Source organism: Pseudorasbora parva, chromosome 4, assembly GCF_024679245.1.
Source record: "Pseudorasbora parva isolate DD20220531a chromosome 4, ASM2467924v1, whole genome shotgun sequence".
NCBI classification, from domain to species: domain Eukaryota; kingdom Metazoa; phylum Chordata; class Actinopteri; order Cypriniformes; family Gobionidae; genus Pseudorasbora; species Pseudorasbora parva.
This window is the reverse complement of record NC_090175.1, coordinates 4,748,114-4,768,472: the sequence shown is the minus strand read 5'-3', so window position 1 is coordinate 4,768,472 and position 20,359 is coordinate 4,748,114. Positions and strand designations below refer to the sequence as shown.

General features: G+C 42.9%; 2 protein-coding genes across 3 annotated transcripts; one reads left to right on the top strand and one right to left on the bottom strand.

Annotated features, from left to right (window-relative positions):
* Nucleotides 1–3,954: 3,954 nt before the first annotated feature.
* Nucleotides 3,955–10,126, bottom strand: LOC137072731 (B-cell receptor CD22-like). Its single transcript, XM_067440657.1, has 11 exons — nt 10,096–10,126; nt 9,766–9,822; nt 8,977–9,342; nt 8,630–8,878; nt 7,732–7,989; nt 7,365–7,607; nt 7,199–7,289; nt 7,024–7,069; nt 4,767–5,017; nt 4,412–4,524; nt 3,955–4,229 (listed from the first exon to the last, which is right to left on the bottom strand). The coding sequence occupies exons 2-10, from the start codon at nt 9,818–9,820 to the stop codon at nt 4,470–4,472; spliced, it is 1,614 nt and encodes a 537-aa protein (XP_067296758.1). The 5' UTR covers nt 9,821–9,822; nt 10,096–10,126; the 3' UTR covers nt 3,955–4,229; nt 4,412–4,469.
* A 4,921-nt stretch (nt 10,127–15,047) lies between these two features.
* LOC137073841 (uncharacterized) lies at nt 15,048–19,367 on the top strand. Of its 2 annotated transcripts, none has more exons than XM_067442548.1 (6): nt 15,048–15,119; nt 15,216–15,575; nt 16,285–16,332; nt 16,407–16,520; nt 16,634–16,674; nt 18,587–19,367. In XM_067442548.1, the coding sequence occupies exons 1-6, from the start codon at nt 15,089–15,091 to the stop codon at nt 18,842–18,844; spliced, it is 852 nt and encodes a 283-aa protein (XP_067298649.1). In that variant the 5' UTR covers nt 15,048–15,088; the 3' UTR covers nt 18,845–19,367. The 2 variants fall into 2 exon arrangements, with proteins under 2 accessions (XP_067298649.1, XP_067298648.1); XM_067442547.1 differs by having other exon boundaries at nt 15,055–15,119; nt 15,213–15,575.
* Nucleotides 19,368–20,359: the final 992 nt, after the last annotated feature.

Genomic DNA, 20,359 nt, shown 5'->3' with positions numbered 1-20,359 from the left:
CCCCTCCTCGGAGGGCATGCGAGCAGTCAGGTCAGGTGTTCCCTGCCGGTTCACCGTTTCAGGGCACTGCACTCGCTGCTCAAATTACACCAGAGGCCAGCCTCGAGAGGCTGGTTCCCTTAGTTTCCCCTCCGTGGGAAGACGGTGCTTACCTCAGCATACGGTACCCGTCTTCCTTCGGTACCCTCAAGGGGCCGCGCTGCCAACCCCGCCGCAATGTCGGGGTGCAGAGGGTCTCCGCGGGCCACCTGAGGGTGGTCCGCCCCCTCCTCGGAGGGCAGGGGAAACAAAAGGACGCTGAGGGTAGTCCCCTCCGAAGGGAAACGGTGTTTACCTCTGCCTACGGTACCCATTGTCCTGCAGCGCCCTCTGGGGGCCGCGCTGCCAATCCCGCCGCAATGCCGGGGCGCAGACGGTCCCCGCGGGCCACTCGAGGGTGGTCCGCTCCCCCTTCGGGGGGCTCCCGAGCAGTCAAGTCAGTCGTTCCCTGCCGGTCCGCCGCTTCAGGGCACTGTTCTTGCTGTTCAAAGTACACCAGAGGCCAGCCTCGAGAGGCTGGTTCCCTTAGTAGATTTTCTAGACTAATGGAAACGTCTATCAAATATATCTCGTTGGGTCCTGCAGATAATCGAAAGGGGGTATGCCATTCAATTTAAAAGGCGGCCACCTCCTTTCAGCGGTGTCCTACCTACAGAGGTGGGCCCGGAGCAGGCTCTGGTGAGGGCACAGGAAGTAGAGACACTCCTGCGAAAGGGGGCTATAGAAAGGGTTCCTCCTCCCGGCAGGGAGTCTGGGTTTTATAGCCGTTACTTCATCGTGCCAAAGAAGGATGGGGGCTTACGCCCGATATTAGATCTGCATCTCTTAAATCGCTCAGTGGCCAAGCTCAAGTTCAAGATGCTCACACTCAGACAGATTGTGTCGCAGATCAAATCGGAGGATTGGTTTGTCACCATAGACCTCAAAGATGCCTATTTTGTCTCCATCCTTCCACATCACAGGAAGTTCCGGAGGTTTGCCTTCGGGGGAGAGGCATACCAATATCGTGTACTTCCTTTCGGTCTAGCTCTGTCACCCCGCATATTCACCAAGTGTGTGGATGCAGCTGGCGCCGTTGCGTCTGCAGGGCATCCGCATACTAAATTATATCGACGACTGGCTTTATTCTAGCGAATACAGAACAGATGGCGGTTCAGCATCGAGATGCTGTTCTCGCACACATGTCGAAATTGGGGTTGAGGCTGAACGCCAAGAAGAGTGTGCTTTCTCCGGCTCAGAGAACCACTTTTTTAGGCGTGGACTGGGATTCGGTAATTATGCGGGCGCAATTATCGCCAACACGCATAGCATCGATCCTGGCAGCAGTCAAAGAGCAGAAGCTAGACCGGGCCGTCACTGTGAAGCAGTTCCAGAAACTGTTAGGTCTCATGGCAGCAACGTCCAACGTAATACCTCTTGGCCTACTGTACATGAGGCCACTGTAGTGGTGGCTCAAAACAAAAGGGTTCTCCCCGAGGGGAAATCCGCTCCGCACGATCAAAGTCACGCGGCGATGCCTACGTGCTCTGGTCATGTGGAAAAACCCGGGGTTTTTATCTCAGGGTCCCGTGTTGGGGGCTCATGTTCGACGTATAACGCTAACGACACATGCCTCTCTCATGGGCTGGGGGGCGACCATGAGTGGTCACTCATCCCAGGGTCTATGGCAGGAACATCAGCGGCACTGGCACATAAATCGGCTAGAGATGCTCGCAGTGTTTCTTGCATTGAAACAGTTTCTGCCCGACCTCAGGGGCCACCATGTGTTAGTCAGGACAGACAACACATCGGTGGTCGCCTATATAAATCATCAGGGGGGTCTGAGGTCCCGTCCGTTGGACAAATTGGCACATCGGATCCCCCTGTGGGCCCAAGGGAAATTGCTGTCAGTCAGAGCAGTATATATCCCGGGGGTCCTGAATCAGGAAGCAGACACCTGTCGAGGCAGGGGCCGAGGCCCGGGGAATGGAGACTCCACCCAGAGGTGGTGGAGCTCCTATGGAAGGTATATGGGAAGGCAGAGATAGATCTATTTGCTTCGGAGGAGAATTCTCACTGGCCGCAGTGGTTTTCTCTGTCCCATCCAGCCCCGCTGGGGTTGGATGCCATGGTACAGGAGTGGCCGAGGCTACCCCTGTACGCCTTCCCCCCGATTGTCTTGCTTCCAGGAGTTCTGGAGAGGGTACGCCGGGACGGGGCCCAGGTACTTCTAGTGGCTCCGTACTGGCCGACCAGAATCTGGTTTTCGGACCTGATATCTCTCTTGGAAGGCTCTCCGATGGAGATTCCGACCAGGAGGGATCTACTCTCTCAGGCGGGCGGGAGATTCCTGCACCCATGCCCAGAGATGTGGAAACTATGGGCTTGGCCTCTGAGGGGGCCAGGCTCATAGAGGAGGGTCTCTCGGCCGAGGTCGTTGAGACCATCCTTCACTCCAGAGCTCCGTCCACAAGGAAGCTGTACGCTTTGAAATGGAAACTTTTCTCAGCATGGTGCAGAGAACGCCAGTGGGACCAAGTTAACTGCCCGGTTGGTACAGTGCTGGAGTTCCTGCAGGCAAGGTTCTCGGCAGGGTTGACCCCCTCCACAATAAAGGTGTACGTGGCGGCCTAGGGTGCCTTCCACGTCCCTTTGGGTGGAGTGTCTTTGGGAAGACACCCTCTTATTACACGTTTCCTCCGTGGTACCTTAAGGTTGAGGCCGGCTATGCACTCGAGGGTCCCAGCATGGGACTTGGCCATTGTCTTGCGGGGCTTGTCTGAGCCTCCGTCTGAACCCTTAGAGGAGGTTTCGGATAAGTTCCTCACCCTCAAAACTATCTTTCTTTTGGCCATATCATCTCGCAAAGAATAGGAGATATTCAGTCCCTGTCGGTTGGGCCCTCATGCCTAGAGTTTGCGCCTGGGATGGTAAAGGCTTTTCTGCATCCCAGACCGGGTTATGTCCCCAAGGTTCCTACGAGCCCACGGGGCCCCATAACTCTCCAAGCCTTCTGTCCTCCTCCTTTCACGACGTCAGACCAGGAAAGACTAAATCTGCTGTGCCCTGTTAGGGCGTTAGACACGTATGTCCACAGAGCTGTCTTGTGGAGAAAGACCGATCAATTGTTCGTCTGTTTCGGAGCCCCTAAGGGGGGGCTCCAGTGTCTAAGCAGAGAATGAGCAAGTGGGTGGTCGAGGCCTCTTTCACTTGCTTATGAGGCGGCCGGGCAGCCATCTCCACTGGCTGTCCGGGCGCACTCTACCAGGGGTATGGCTGCTTCTAAAGCACTTTTGTCGGGGGCATCCCTCCAAGATATCTGTAATGCGGCAGGCTGGTCTTCGCCGCTAACTTTCGTCAGATTCTACGAGTTAGATTTGGCATCTACTGTTGGGGCGCAGGTACTCTCGTAATCGTGTGCGCTTCGGCTTCACACATACGAGGCACTTGGTCCCATGGCGATGTGGGTATAAGCGTTCTCACAGCGTTTCGACGCAGCTCGAGTTCCCCGAAAGGGAACGTCTCGGTTACGTATGTAACCCTAGTTCCCTGAGGAAACGAGACGCTGCGTTGCCCTGCCATACTCCCGGCGTGCCCGTGATCACTTACTTCAGGCTTTATCAGAAGCTAGTTCCTGTTTGTGTTCGCGGACCTTTTATAGTCTCCGGTCGATGACGTCATCACGTCGGCGACGATCGATCTCCCGATGGATTGGTTCTACACGCGCTTCACGACGCATTAACGCAGAGGCGTTCTCACAGCGTTTCGACGCAGCGTCTCGTTCCCTCAGGGAACTAGGGTTACATACGTAACCGAGACGTTTTTTTTTTTTTTAGTTTAGGTGTACAATGACCTAGAAATGACCACACTCAAGCTTAAATTTGATAAAACTGATATGGTTGTCAGTGGTGAGAAAGAGGACCCAAGAGCGAGGAAGCAAGTGAAGAATACTTTAATGAAAACTTAAGCAACAGCCATAGAAGCCAGCAAACATAAAGTCTCATGTAACAGATAACTCAGCCGGGCGGGTATCCCAGGGAAACAGGTCCGACGACCGGGACCACTGTCTCAAACGGCGACGGCTGTAGAGCTGGACAGGGCATAGACACAGCACAGTGTCCTGAGAAGGAAGACAGATGGTATAGCACAGCAAACCAGACAAGACAGGACAGGAGAACACATCTGACGTGTGTGAAAACCGGGTTATTAATCTGGCAGAGAACAAAGGGAAGACACGGAATAGAAGTAGAGAAAGTAATCAGAGGGGAAGAGAGAACAGGTGAGGAGAGAGGGGATAAAGGAAAGAAGGATTCCTGTTAGATGAAGTTCCTGCCATCTATTCACCTGATTTAATGAGTAATAAATAATGAATTAGCATGCTAAATAGACAGACCTCATTTCAGAATACTGTTTAGTTGTTTAGGCTTTTGTCTTCATGGTGCCTCTATCAATCATTTGACACAGCTGTAGATCACAGACTCTTCCACAGTCCGCACATTTGACTGCCTAAAGGACATACAATAAAGAGAAAAAAAACTGATGTTATGTATCAGATTACGTTATGATAATGTATTTTAAAAATACAGACACCTTGTGTATGGTATTTCTTTCCTGAAACCTCAGTGGAACACAAAGTTATTAGGAAAAATGTCCAGATTTAACTATAAGTTCTCATTTCATCATAATCATAAATGTAACATGAGGATGAGTAGATGTCTTATGTCCTATTTTAAGCTTGATCTTCTCACCTCATGGCAGCTTGAGGCTGAAGAATCGTGATGTTGTCATACGGGCTTTCCTTCTCCTCTGCTCTCTTCTTCTCTTTCTTTCTGTGATGTTGGACACTTGCGTACTGGATCTCCTCAGTATCTCTGGATTCAGGAGCATTTCTGTCTCTTCTGGGTTTGCCGGAAATAACACTAGCATACTGAGCCTCATCACAATCGGTGGATTCAGAATCAGGAACGTCTTTCACTGTTACACTAGAGTACAGATTGTCCTGAAACGGAAGAAAATTAATTATTATTCACATTTAAAGGAATATTTCACCCAAACTAAAATGATCCCATGATTTATAAATGCTTTATAAATTTAGTTTTTGGAGCCCAAAAAAGCATATCCATCGATCATATCCACACAACTCCAGGGGGTTAATAACGGCTTCTGAGGGGAAGTGATAGGTTTGTGTAAGAAAAAATATCCATATTTAAATCTAAATATCCTAAAACATCCAGCTTCGGCAGACGTTTAACATCCACTAAATCTTTAAAGAGCCAGGATATTGTTTATACTAAATCTCTGATTGTGATCGTCTGAAAGAAGAGAGTCATACACACCTAGAATAACTTGAGGGTGAGTTAATGTGGAGTAATTTTCATTTTGGGGTGAACTAATTAAAGTTACGTCGTAAAGATCGTATTTACAAGTCGAACACACATGAATGCCACCATAAAGCCATAAATACATTTACATTTATGCATTTGGCAGAAGCTTTTATCCAAAGCGACTTACATTGCATTTAAGGCACACATTTTTACATTTTCATTTCTTGCTTTCCCTAAGAATCGAGCCCATGACCTTGGAGTTGCTAGCGCTACGCTCTACTGGTTGAGCTACGGGAAAGCGGGAAACACCAGCGGGAAATACCAGTGGGAAGCTCTGATTCCCTTTCAAAAGCTACACTCAATGCTACACAAAAGGCAACGTCTTTATCATGACCAGCTGTAACTTGTGAGTTTAACACGTAAATGAAATTGACCCGGAGGTATTTTAGCGTCGATTGGTGATGTCACCCGCACAATCTGCTGCACGAGGCTATACATAGATGAGCCCCAGCTGCATCCTTTCAGGTCTTTTTGTTTTCAGACCACTCTGTGTTGGTATGTGTCAAAAACTATCTCTAAAACTCTCTATTTAAACTCTGTTTAAATCCTGCTATCATCCAGGACATAGAATGATGTTCTATGTCTAACATCCCCTCAACAGGAAGTGTCAAAATTTCTTAGAGTCTGGCAGCGTGAAAACTTGTTTCTGCATGGGTGTTAAGTACAGTAAAATTAGGAAAATAATGTATTTGTCGTCCTCCATGTTTTAACATTCTAGTCTCTACTTCTATGAAACCAGAGCTGGCACATGTACTATCATAAGAGCTACAAATTATATTCAAAAAAGAGGCCATCTAACTCATGTTCCTCTTCTGGAGAGAGAGTTGAGCTATTACATTAGTTACTTCCTGGTTTCCAAGAAGGGTGGGGGGGTTGTGTCCAATCTTAGATCTTCGAGGCTTAACCCGTACAGTTAAAGCACTCAAGTTCCAGATGTTAACCGTAAAGATCATCATGTCACAAGTTCAGCGTTAGGCTTGGTTCGTCACGATCGATCTGAAGGACGCAAGTTTTCACATATAAATATTGCCACAACACAGGAAGTTCCTGAGGTTCGCTCTTGGGGGCAAATGTTTGCCAGTTTCAGTTTTTTCCATTCGGCTAGCCTTGTAACTGCATGTGTGCAAAATGCATGGATGCAGTACTGGCTCCATTAGGATTCCGGGGCATTCACAATTTGAATTGCATAGATGATTGCAATTACAAGCACAATCACAAGAGATGGCGAACACGGAGACAGCATGTTAGCTTGTCTAATTTCTCTAGGGTTGAAACTCAACACTTATCGAATTATCTAGGGTTTGGTTTTCGGTCACGATGTGAGCACAACGGTCGAACCGAGAGCATTCAGCATATCCTGAGCAAAGTGAGGCTAGGCCAAGATCTCACTGATCGTCAGCACCAAAGAGTGATAGGTGAATAAAGCCGAGGCTATAATACCTCCGGGTCAATTTAATTTAGAACACACTATTCAGAGCTGGTCCTGATAAAGACATTCCCATATGCACTTTGTGCAGCAACTCGTTCTGCTTTATCAGGGAACAGGATTACAGTCCATTACAGGTTTACAGTGCTATAGAAATAAAGTTGACTTGAGTTGAGTTGTGTCTGGATGATTTACCTGTTTCTCTGTGAGGTCTTCAGCTCTAGCACCTCTTCGTTTCCTCCTGATTTGACAGACATTAAACTTGTAAGCTGCATTTTCAAGATTCCTTACTAATCACTTCACATTTTCACCTGAACTACTCTGACAGTGAATTATATTCTCATTACTCACTGTAAGTGAGATTACTTACATTATTAACAGAATTATGATGATGATGATGAAGAATCCTAAACATGCCACTGTGATCCCCAACCAGACATGCCAGCCAAGACCATGATGAACTGGAAGATTTGAGTTAAGATTAACTTTAAAAGATACACAACTGTCTTGAACCCTTTATGCAATAAAAGCTTCACCTGTGACAGTTACAGCGTCTGATCTCTGAGATCCATGTTGATTGTGAACCTGACAGTAGAAGCGTCCACTCTGTAGTGCACTGAAACTCTGTCCAGATCCAACAGCTGAGGCTTCATTCTCCTTAAACCAGCTGAAGTTCAGAGCAGGAGGGTTTGAATCACTGCTGCAGCTCAGAGTCACTGAATCTCCCTCCACTATTACACCAGATCCACTCATCAACACTGAGACGCTCCTGGGTGGGTCTGAAAACAATCACCAAATTATTTAAGACCTCTTACAATTTTTATTTTATTTTTATGAATTACTAATATGAACATAATTTATCAAAACAGGTAATTAGCATATTATGTTTTATAATAAACTCACACATGACGTTTAAAGTCACAGCATCAGAGTATTTAACTCCATGTTCACTGGTGGACTTGCACTTGTATTCTCCACTGTCATCAGAGCTGATCTTTGAGATGTTGTAGATTCTTCCAGATCCTACAAACGTTACTTCTTTAAACCAGTTGAAGTTCAGAGCAGGAGGGTTTGAATCACTGCTGCAGCTCAGAGTCACTGAATCTCCCTCCACTATTACACCAGATGGACTGATGGACACTGAGACGCTATTTGGTGGGTCTGAAAAGGACAAATAAACCTTAAATCATCTCATTCAAACACAATCTCTCTTTTTTTCTCTGATGGAGATCACAGAATTCTCTGGATGATCTACAGGTGAAATATTTAATATCAAGGCTCTAAATGCAAAATAAGAATATGAAAATACAGCCATGCAATACCACATGCATTATTTACTTAGTGTCAAAAAATGAATATTGCATATAACCAGCTGGACTTTCTCTCACTCAAATAATCGGATGCATTTTGCACACATGACCGGAGCCTGACTTATTGTGACATGCAGATAGATAAGTCAGAATATAAACAACACTGATCAATGATCCATCCTGCCTTATGTCAACCGGCCACGATACTGGAGCAGGTGTTGGGAATATTGTATTACGGAATATCCAAAACAAAGTTAATTGGTAACAATTTACAATAGTTTTATCATTATTTAATGATTGTTCAGGCATTACAATGGAAAGCTTTTTTTGACTAGTAATCAGGATAATTCAACAAATGTTGAGCCTTTTCAAAACATTTGTTGCATAATAAAAAACTATTTGTTTTATTTATTTATTTATTGAGAGAGAGAGAATTGTCCGTATTACCAAAAGGCCAATGCAGTGTATTAGGTTTTGACCCACATACTCACACATGACATTGAGATGAACACCAGGCGATGTGTGAGTGTGTCCGTGTACAGCACAGCTATATCTGCCTGCATCCTCTCTTCTGACTGACTGCAGCAGGAGTTCATTGTTTCCGTCTCTTCTCTCAGTTAATGGCTGTGAGTTTCTGGACCAGATGAATATTGCTCTGTCAGTCAGAGTGCAGCTGCTTTTACATGTCAGACGGACTGAATCTCCCTCTGTCACTCTCTCAGGAGACTCCACCTGAAGATCTGAACACAACACACACATTATATCTAGTGCTGCTGTCATACACTGATTATTATTCAACATAATGCACAGAAGAAGAGATAAACCTCACCAAACTCACCTGTGACATTAAGAGTCACTCCTGGTTTACCAAGCCATCTCCCATCAGCTTTATCAGTGATGAATCTGAAATAGTACTCGTGTGAATCCTTCAGTGTCACATGACTCAGTCTGACGGTGCAGCTCTGCTGTTTATCTCCCAGATACTGAAGCCTCTGACTGTATTCAGGGTCCTCAGACAGATCTGGAAACTTATCTTCATCATCATCATCATCTTTTACCAGTGGGATTGTCCAGAACACTTTATTGATCTTATGTCCAGGTGGGTATGTATAAGAGCATCTCATTATCACTGTTGAGTCCTTTAGTGCACAGATGTGTGTAGGACTGTAACTCACACGCCAATAATTCCACTGGCTATAAACTCCTGAAACATTCACAAGGATCAGTGATAAATGTCTATCTATGAGTTAAACAGGACCATATTCAATAAAACTAGTTTATCTCTACAAAACTATGTATAAATGAAGAACTACACTTATCATGTGATATGTGTGAAATCTACAGACATCAGACAGAAGGTGATGAAATGCACACTATAAACACTAACCATGCAAAATATATTTAGCACGAAGTTAGCAGGTTCCACATTTAGAAAAACATAAATAATGTAATTTAGTTTGAAGCAACAAATAAACCAGTCAGTACCCTAAATTATAATAGATATTTACCTGTGAATACTTTTTCCTGGGGCTACTAGTAAAGTGAACAGGACCATACTGATTGGTCAAAGCCTTTGTTTTTAATATTGACTTATTATAATCACATGGCATTCACAGGAGAGACTCACCTGGACTCATGAGCAGAAACAGCAGAGCAAGAGGAGGAGCCATTATCAGTGACATCACTGCAGAAAACGAAATAACATTTAAACACGCCATCTTTAGTTTCAAAAACACTACATCAGTTAACTGTATTATACACACAGTAAATATGATTTTTTTTTTTTTTTAAATACCTAAACCGTTTTTTTTTTTTTTTACATTTCCAAGGTTGAAACTCATTTAGAGACATATTGAGAGGTTATAATATAATAAATAGTTTCTCACTTCAAGTTTCTCGTGTGACTGGAGATTCATTAGTTAGACAATATTCATTACTGAACAAGTGTAACACATACCGTTTCGTAGTCAGACTCCAGGAGAGTGAACCGCAAATGCAAGCTGGAAACTTTCTTCTGCTGTCTTACAGTTTTTAACTTCCTCTTTTTAAAGTCTATTTTTGCGACATGCCCCATGCCAAGTCAGGAAGAAATACAAGTTTAACCACTGGCAAAGAATGGAACAAAGATAAATCACTCTAAAATCACTCTCACTATATATATATAGTGAGAGTTTTAGAGTGATTTATCTTTTTCCATATATATAAAGTCTAAATGCTTGACTACAGAGCTTTAAAAGTTGTATAAAATATAATAGTAGTATAAATATAATAGTATATAATATATTAGTAGTATAAAAACAGATTCAAATGAAACTTTCAGTGTGAAGGGAAACGTCCTGTCACCATGATTAGATGGTGTTTATCAGTTTACTGAAAGGTGTTTTTCTTTCTTAATGAGAAGTTCTTCATTTTTAAAGGGGGGGTGAAACACTCAGTTTCAGTCAGTGTCATGTCAATCTTGAGTACCTATAGAGTAGCATTGCATCCTGCATATCTCCGAAAAGTCTTTATTTTTTTAATAATTATATAAGAAAGATGCGCTGTTCCGAGTCTTTCCGGAAAAAGCCGAGCGGGTGGGGGCGTGTCGTGTGAGCGGAGCTAAATAATGACGTGTGCAGCAGCGCGCTGTGTGTTGAGTCGAGTCCGTCATCCCTAACAGCGGGAAAAAAACTTTATTCAAAATAAAAATATGGCTTTTAATCAGATACAGCCATACATCTATGATCCGGAATCAGACCCAGAGGCTGCAGTTGAACAGGAGCAGCAGCAAAAACGACTAGAGCAGGACGTCTCTATGTGGTACAAGTTATACACTAACTATATAATATGCTTAGCGGCTTGTGTTATTTACATATTTATACTTGAATTATATCGTCGTATTTTTGTCTTTGAAGGTGTACATGTGGGAAGTGCAGTTGTGCACGTGTGTGTGTGTGTGTGTGATTACGCGTGGTTTGTGTAGACAGTAAGCGGACTAAAAAAAACACAGACATTTGAAGCAGTCTCACTCACCCTTCTAACGTTGGGACTGCTCCATCCTTCAGCATTAGGCGATCGGGAAAATCCGGCGTCGAGCTGGGCCTTGTTTATGAAACAGTCGGCACCGAAATGCAGCGAACAGATATAAACATTCGCGCAACTCAGTTGCTGATCCGGAAAAGCAAATTACATCCACTGTTGCCTTAACGCGGGGTTTTTGGGGAATCTGTGCAGGACTGTCTTGGTCTGGCAACCAAAAACGCACTTTTTTGGTGACATTATGTGCTATGTGTAATTGTCACCTGTCCAGCATCCTACAAACCAGCGCTTTGATGGGCGTAGGCTGTTGCTTTCTCTCTCTCCCTCGCTCTCTCACGCTCTTCCGGTAGAATCGTCCGTAAGGCCCATACAAGGAAATTCCGCCCCCATTAACGTCAAAGGGGACGCATGATCTCAAAAAACTTGCCGAAACTTATGACTAACCGGAAGTAGTATTTTTGACAAAGAAATACTCCCATCAAACGTCCACCTTAACTTTTGAAACTTTGTCTATGTTTAGTATGGGATTCCAAGTCTTTAACAGTGTAAAAAGATCAGTATGCATGAAACAGCATTTCACCCCCCCTTTAAGATAAGATCAAATTGTGCAAGTTTACATGTATGTTCAGTAATATTTTACACATCTGGATCTAACAGGAACACAGGGATGGATGGATGGATAAACGTGTAGATGAATGAATGAATGAATGAATGAATGAATGAATGAATGAATGAATGAATGAATGGATAGATGCAAGGATGGAGGAATTTTTAGATGGATGGATAAATGGAATGGATGGTGTGGATGGATGCAGTGACGGACAAATGTGTAGATGGACATTTTACACTTCTTTGAGGCAAGAACATGCAATTGCCTTCCTTTAAATAAAGAAATTTGGTAACTACATGCAGACATGGGCAGTATTTCAATTAAATGTATTTTAAATACGTATTTAATTACTTTAATGTATTTTGTAATTTGTATTTTGCAGGTGTGGAAAAAATAAAATGTAGTTTGTAACAAAATATTTTGAGGGAGTGTATTGAGTATTTCAAATACTTAAATACTTTTTAAAAAAAAAATACCATTGTAAATGCTCTCCATTGACTTTGTATTACATGAAGCTGCCTCCTTGTCATTTCGGACTCATTACAAAAAAACAGAACAATGTCTAAACTCTGATATGTGACAAGGTGTATGCAGCAAATAAGCTAAAAAACATATACCGATAACTACATTTTTATAAGTTGTCGACCCAAAAAAATGAGCGTTTATGGAGACAAAAGTGGATACAGGCTTTCCCCTCCAGTGGGTGTAGTTCTCAGTGTAATACAACTTGTCACGCTCTGTCTCTATTGCATGTATGCACTTTTATGTCTTTAAACTAGGGGTGACCCCGAATAGTCGAAGATTCGATGCATTGGTATGCGGTGCCGAATTCGACCAGCGATATCACAGACGAATCTTCGCAGGTGTTAAGCAGGCTTCCTGTCAAGTGTGCGACCCCTTTAAGGGCGCTGAGCTTCTCACTGCAAAGCGAAACTCAGTGCTGCGCCTTTAAAATTCGAAGACATTCAATGAGTGTACACATACACACCGGTGGTGGCAATTGGTGCCTGTCCGTGGCGACTTAGGAAGTTGTTTAACCACAGCGCCATTTCAAGGTTTTATATTAAATTTATATTTCCCTCAAATCGTCAATGTATACTGATTTCACCCTGTGCTACAAGATCGCGGAGCTCTTCTATCAGAAGTCGATTCAAAATGAGCTTGCGCGTATATAATGTGCGCGTCTGGTGTGAGATCCTGAGACATGGCGCTGATCTTCGTGTGCGGTGTGCCTTTAGGCACAGTTGGCTTAGGAATGTGCATGTAAACGCACACAAAGTTCTCTTTTCCTCTCTAGGAAGGTAATTTCTTTTAAGTTTATTAGGTTTAGTTTATTAGTAGAGTATCGTGCCCCTCCCAACCCATTCACACATACGTAGATGATTCGACTATCGACTATCGACTATCGACCATAGAAAGATTCGACAATTCTGATTCGTGTAAATCCTTGGTCGAGGACACCCCTACTTTCAACAACGTTTTTTGGGGGTCAACAGCTTATAAAAACTTTTGGGTTTTGGGTTCTTTAAACTAGGGGTGACCCCGAATAGTTGAAGATTCGATGCATTGGTATGCGTTGCCGAATTCGGTGCCGAATTCTTTTTATTTTGTTTTCTGTACCCCTTGTCACATATCAGCTTTTAGACATTGTTCGTTTTTTGTTATAAGTCAGAAATAACAAGGAGGCAGCCTTACGGAATAGAAAGTAAATGGAGACGGCTGGTTTGTTTCCCCCCCTTTCAGATTGCGTGGACGTGGCTTTCAGATTATGACATGTCTCTCTCTCTATATTGGATAGCTCTACAACCAACCAAAGCAACAAATAAGGCGAAGCATAGAGAAAACACATATTCCCTTCTTGAATGATTTCAGTGCCGTTCTTTTCTCAAATAAAAGCTTAACTTCAAGTCTCCCAGAGTCGCAGCCCAAGCCGATTCAAAAAACCGCTGTTTGCCAGCTTCTTTATTTTCAAGTAGCACGCAACTTGGCAGTCATTATGTTAAGCCCCGCCCACCGACTCTATACACAATTTGATTGGCCTGACCAGAGTTTGTTTTTTACAGCTCAGAAGTGTATTGAGAGTTGCTAGACGATACTCGTGGCAGATTAGATTTGCGGCCGCTCGGGTGCATCTAGATTTCTAGGCTAGAAGTGGCGCTGCTCCTCTTAAAAACAGTATTAAGGTTAAGTGTTTTGTGAAAAATATACAGTCTACACACTGAACGGCATTATAGAGAAAATTGTGCCTTATGAGATTGTCGTAAGCTCATAACTCCACTGAAATCGCCATAAGCTTGTAACTCCACTGAAATCTTTGTTAATGTCGTACTCGTAACGCCACTGAAATCTCCATGCTAAGCAAGTGTTCACAATATAAAATTAATCTGCAGTTTTTACACGTTTTTAAACATATTACATACGAGAAATATTGATATTCTGTCGGAATTTGTATAAAATAATCATCAATGCTGTTTTTCAATAATTGCGCACGCAGCGTGATTCTACTATGGAAAAGATACGTGGTCAAGGCAGTAGAGTCTTGTGTGTAAAACAAACCCACACATATTATGATTAATGTGTACCTTGTAAAATGTTTTTGCAATGTTTTATCACTCATGTAAAATGTGTACCTTGAATACAATGTAAGTCACTTTGGATAAAAGCGTCTGCCAAATGCATAAATGTAAATGAATAATCATATAAAAAAGAAAAAAAAAAGTAATTTTGTATTTTCAAAATACTAATTACTTGTATTTTATTTAAATACATTTTTCACATCAGTATTTTGTATTTTATTTTGTTACATTTCATGAGCCAGTATTTGTATTTTGTAACAAAATAGTTTTTGATGTATTTGTGCCCACCTCTGACTACATGGTGGATGGATGGATACATGAATTTGTGGATGAATTGATGGATTTAAGGATGTTTGAATGCATTTGCGGATGGATAGATGGATAGTTGGATGGATGGATGGATGGATGGATGGAAGGGGTAGTAACATGTGTTTGCATTCCCTTATATAAAAGAATCAGGCAGCAAAATGATGTATGATGTATGGATAACAGCACTGAGGATGACCAGACTTTACCTCCACTGCCCTGAAGAGGGAGCTGTTTCTCAGATATACTTCTGACACTGTGTTTGTGTTTTATTATTCATGTGCATTAGGGAAGTATAACTCTATAAACACACACACACACACACACACACACACACACACACACACACACACACACACACACACACACACACACACACACATAATCTATCCATGTAGTGTGAGAACAGGTAGTGGGAGTCGAGGTTCAAGCAGGCAGTCATGAGAACCGTCACGTCCATCAGTTTCTCAGGTACGAGCTCTAACACTAAATCAGTGAGAATTGCCGTTTTTTCTCTTAATTGTCACAGCATAACTCTACTAACTGTGAATTGGCCTCTGTCAGCAGTGCTTGGTCTCGCAGCCCTGTGGCTGATGGATAACTCGCTGGCTCTTACCGTCACTGGATCGGTGGGAAGCAACATCTCAGTCACCTGCAGGTATCCTGAAACCTACGAGAACAACAGCAAGTACTTCTGTCAGATAAGCGGCTCGTTTGCTCAGAGCGATCCTCAGTGTGTTCAGACGACCCAACGAGAGACGAGGTCTAAACGAGGGAGACTGGCTCTTCTGGACGACACCAGCGCTCATGTTCTCACGGCCCTCGTCTCTAGACTGGCTCCTGAAGACTCGGGAAAGTACAGCTGTGGTGTAGATATCGATCTGCTGCCTGATTTTACCTCTGAGATCTGGCTAACCGTCATCAAAGGTGAGATACACAACAGCTGAAGACTCCTACTGGATATCCTTAACCTTCCTTAATATCCTTATAACTGGCGACGTATCTTGGGGGTTACTTATTTGAAAGGCTGTGTGGAGAGGCAGGGAAAGTGTAGGTCTAATTTCTTGGTTTTATGTTGAAAGGGTGTTTGTTGCGAATATTTAGATCTGGTGACTTTGTTCATACATTCTTTGTTTAGCTCACAGGTAACATTTAAAAACAACATGACCACCTGTAGTGGCAAATCTACTCACCTTCATATAAAAGTAGATTTTTTTTTCATATATTTACAATATTTTGGAGGGGACATCCATGTTTAAAGAGGCTATTTTTACACTGTGCCTGTGGTTTTAAGACATTGTGTAAACTAAGCCATGATGACATGGAATAGACAGATCAATAACATCCATGTTCTGTATACTTGTCAACAACCCATCAATTATTTAACTGATCCCAATCAGTTTGGCATCATTTGCACTGCGAAATATTGACCGTAAAATCATTTTCGGGATTTTTGAGGTGCCATAGAGACTCGCATTTGTTTCAGATGGGATGTGATACAGCATCGTCTTCCTCTTACACGTCTCATAATGAGTCAGTGTGGGAACTGAATTCACTCACATGTGTGGTGAATGAATGTCAGCTAAAGTTTCAATATAGATGAACTGTAAACCTTATGCTTTTGGTTTCTTTGCAGGGGATCCCCAAGAACAAACCACAGACGTGTTCCCGGAAGAACCTGGTGGTGAGGTTACGAAACACACACAGCATGTGGTTTGTTTTTTTTCAGTCAACTCATTGTGTGCTTTGCATCAACAGAGTCTTACTCCAGGTTCATGATGATGGTGGCTTTGATGTGTGTTTGTGCCCTGTTTTCCGTGTGTCTATTTGGTCTGTGTCAAGTCCTCAAGCACAACAGCTGTAGTAATGCTGGTAAGATACCTAAGACACCAGGTAGTTTTCTTCAAAACTTGTTCTGTTGAAGGTCTGAAAGAGCCCTGGTATATTATAATAAATCGATAATTAAATCTTTATGTTCTTATCAGGTTCTGCTCCCCACCGAAATACAATGCCCAACTCAGTGCAGGTGATGACGCAAATCTCATTCATAATTATTACGTTGTTTTAACATCAGTGTTTTCATAGAATCATTGGGATACTATTTGTATTCATGTATACTGTAGGGATGTTAATTATTATTTGACATTAAGTGACAATTCTTCAATTAATTGCCAATAATACATTCCGTTGATAAAACGTATCGATCGTCGATTAAGCAGGGTCAATGCACGTGTGTGCTACTCAACCACGAAACATGTAAAGGAAATGAAGAGAGCACGTTCTGTTTGGGAACATTTTACAGCTAGAATTACACCATCATGACTACGTTTGCGTGTGCATTCACAGCCTTTTGTTTTGTACAAATGTAAGTTGTAATGGGTTTATTTTGTGTAGGCCTATATATACACAGATCAGGCATAACATTATGATATGTTATAATGTTGTGTTGGTCAACCGTTTTGCTGCCAAAACAGCCCTGACCCATCAAGGCATGGACTCCACTAGACCCCTGAAGGTGTGCTGTGGTATCTGGCACCAATATTTTAGCAGCAGATCCTTTAAGTCCTGTAAGTTGCGAGGTGGGGCCTCCATGGATCGGACTTGTTTGTTCAGCACATCCCACAGATGCTCGACTAGATTGAGATCTGGGGAGTTTGGAGGCCAAGTCAACACCTCAAACTCATTGTTGTGCTCCTCAAACCATTCCTGAAGCATTTGTGCTTTGTGTCAAGAGCATTATCCTGCTGGAAGAGCCACAGCCACCCGAATACCGTTTCCATGAAAGGCTGAACATGGTCTCAGCAATGCTTAGGTAGGTGGAGCGTGTCAAAGTAACATCCACATGGATGGAGGACCCAAGGTTTCCCAGCAGAACATTGCCCAAAGCATCACACTGCCTCCGCCAGCTTGCCTTCTTCCCATCCTGGGGCCATGTGTTCCCCGGATGAGCCACGCACCCGGCCATCCATGTGATGCAAAAGAAAATGTGATTCCTCAGACCAGGCCACCTTCTTCCATTGCTCCGTGGTCCAGTTCTGATGCTCACGTGCCACAGTTGGTGCTTTCGGCAGAGTCAGTGGTCAGCATGGGCACCCTGACTGGTCTGCGGCTATGCCGCCCCATACTCAACAAACTGAGCTGCTCTGTGTATTCTGACAACTTTCTATCAGAACCAGCATTAACTTCTGGAGCAGTTTGAGCTCCAGTAGCTCGTCTGTTTGATCGGACCACATGGGCCAGCCTTCAATCCCCACGTGCATCAATGAGCCTTGGCCGCCCATGACCCTGTGGCCGGTTCTCCACTGCACCTTCCTTGGAGCACTTTTGATAGATAATGACCACTGCAGACCGGGAATAGCCCACCCAGTTCTCTAGCCATCACAATTTGGCCTTTGTCAAACTTGCTCAAATCCTTACAATTGGCCACAACTACTCCTGCACAACTATTGACTATGATTATGAATTCAGTGGGTTTATATATATATATATATATATATATATATATATATATATATATATATATATATATATATATATATTGCAGACATTCTTCTTTCAGGTGAACACAATCATTAAACAAATATATAATTATTATTTAAAAAAATTGTTTTATTAAAAAATATCCTGGCTCCGTCAAACATCCACTCCCGTTACAAAGCTTGGAAGAGCCAGGAAATTAAAAAAGAAAGTCGTATACTCCTGGGATGGCTTATAGGATAAATAAATAAATGTTTTTTTTTTTATTGGTAAATAAATTATAGGATAATTTCAAACATTTTATTTATTTATTTTTCATTTTTGGGTGAAGTATCTCTTTATGTATTTGCCTATTTAAATCCAACAAGAAATCATATATTTTTTTGGCATGCAGTGTATATCCTATGTATTAATCATTAGCTGCTTATAATTCTGAAGTTATAAGTATTTATTTTATTTAGGATGACTACCAGAGAATAAGGCTTTCGGACTCATCCAAAGCTCAAAGTGATAAAGAGGAAATTACCGAGACCACAGGCCCGGATTACACAAACACAGAACCGGTGGACACAGACTCCTACTATATAGATGTTGCTTCAGCTCAAACTCAAGATCAGATCTACACAGAACTGGACGGCAACAGACAGAGTCATGTGTATCAGAGTCTTACAGCGGATTCTGCTCGAGAAGAGGCCATCTATCACACTGCTGATCACTGAATCCTCATCAACGGCCGTCAAAACATCTCTGATGTAGTGCAATGATAAACTGATGGATTGAATATTGCACTCCAGTAATATGAGTAATATGAAATACCATATATTGTTAGTTACCTGTAGTGTTCAAATGTTATTCTCACAGAACGCCAGAAGGTGGCGGCAATGTGGCATGGAGGGGTTATGACACTGTGCTCGTGCGAGAGTCTGAAAGTGAGATTTCCTTGCGAGTTATAGTGTGTGGTGGTTTGCGCTGCAACTAAAACCTCTAATTCCTGTTTTACAGAATAAATCCACTTTTACAGGTAGGCTGGTGTGAGATTTGTGTATGAATGCTTATGATGCTATCATGAATGTTCCTGAAGTGTTTGCCTAGAGTGTGAAGCCTTTATGTGTTCTCTTAATTGTGCTATGCATTGATTTGAGTTTGAATGTGTGTTTAAATGTTCATAATAACTAATTGTTACAAGTATTACATGCTGAAATGAGGATATTTGCATGTTAAAAAGCAATGTTTAGCACTGTGCTCGCACATGAGTCAATTGAAAGTGAGATTTCCTCGCAAGTTATAGTGTGTGGTGGTTTGCGCTGCAACTAAAACCTCTAATTCCTGTTTTACAGAATAAATCCACTTTAAATCTGCAAGCCTCCCTGTGTGACTCATTGACTGCACACTGGGAAGTGTTACACTGACAGCTAACACAATCCAACCTCTGTCAGCATTAAAAGTGTTTGTGTGGTCTTCAGAATAAAATACAAATATAAGTTAACAATTAACTGATACCACATTTTGTTTACAGAGCAGAAAAGTTTTAGAATGCAACAAAAAAAGAACTTATCTTGAAATGGAATTTTAGCTGACTGAATGAATGAGGCATTTATGAAGCTGTTTAAGCTATTAAATATAATACAAAAAATCATTCATGTTTGACTCAGGTATAGTTTTGTTGAGCATTAACCCTTAAATGTAGGGTTATATGACTGTTTCACCAATCATTCTTACATATGTGGGTCTTTAGTGACCCGGATCTATTTCTGACATGGATAGATGTTAAACCTTTCGCAATAATATAAAACTCTTCATATTAGTGTAACAAATACAGAGGAATAAAATAAAGCATATTGTGGCAAGCAGCGGGGCGAGGGACCGCGAGAGCGGGCCGGTGACGAGTGGTAATGTGTGCCAGCTGCACGACACACCGGTCTCATCTCGCGGCTGAGTGACGGGAGCATAAAAGGAGGAGCAAAGGCAGCGGAAGACGGGGCTGCCTGCGGTTTACTTTCGTTTTGGTTATTTAATAAAAGTTGTTGAACGTTCGGCGGTTTCCGCCTCCTTCCTTCCCATCTACGAACTTCGTTAGACTGGTGCCAAAAACCTGGGAGGAAAGAGGGACATGCTGTCGAGGAGACCTCACTGCTGAGGTGCGCGCGATGGGGGTATGTGGCAAGCAGCGGGGCGAGGGACTGCGAGAGCGGGCCGGTGACGAGTGATGAGTACCAGCTGCGTGACACACTGGT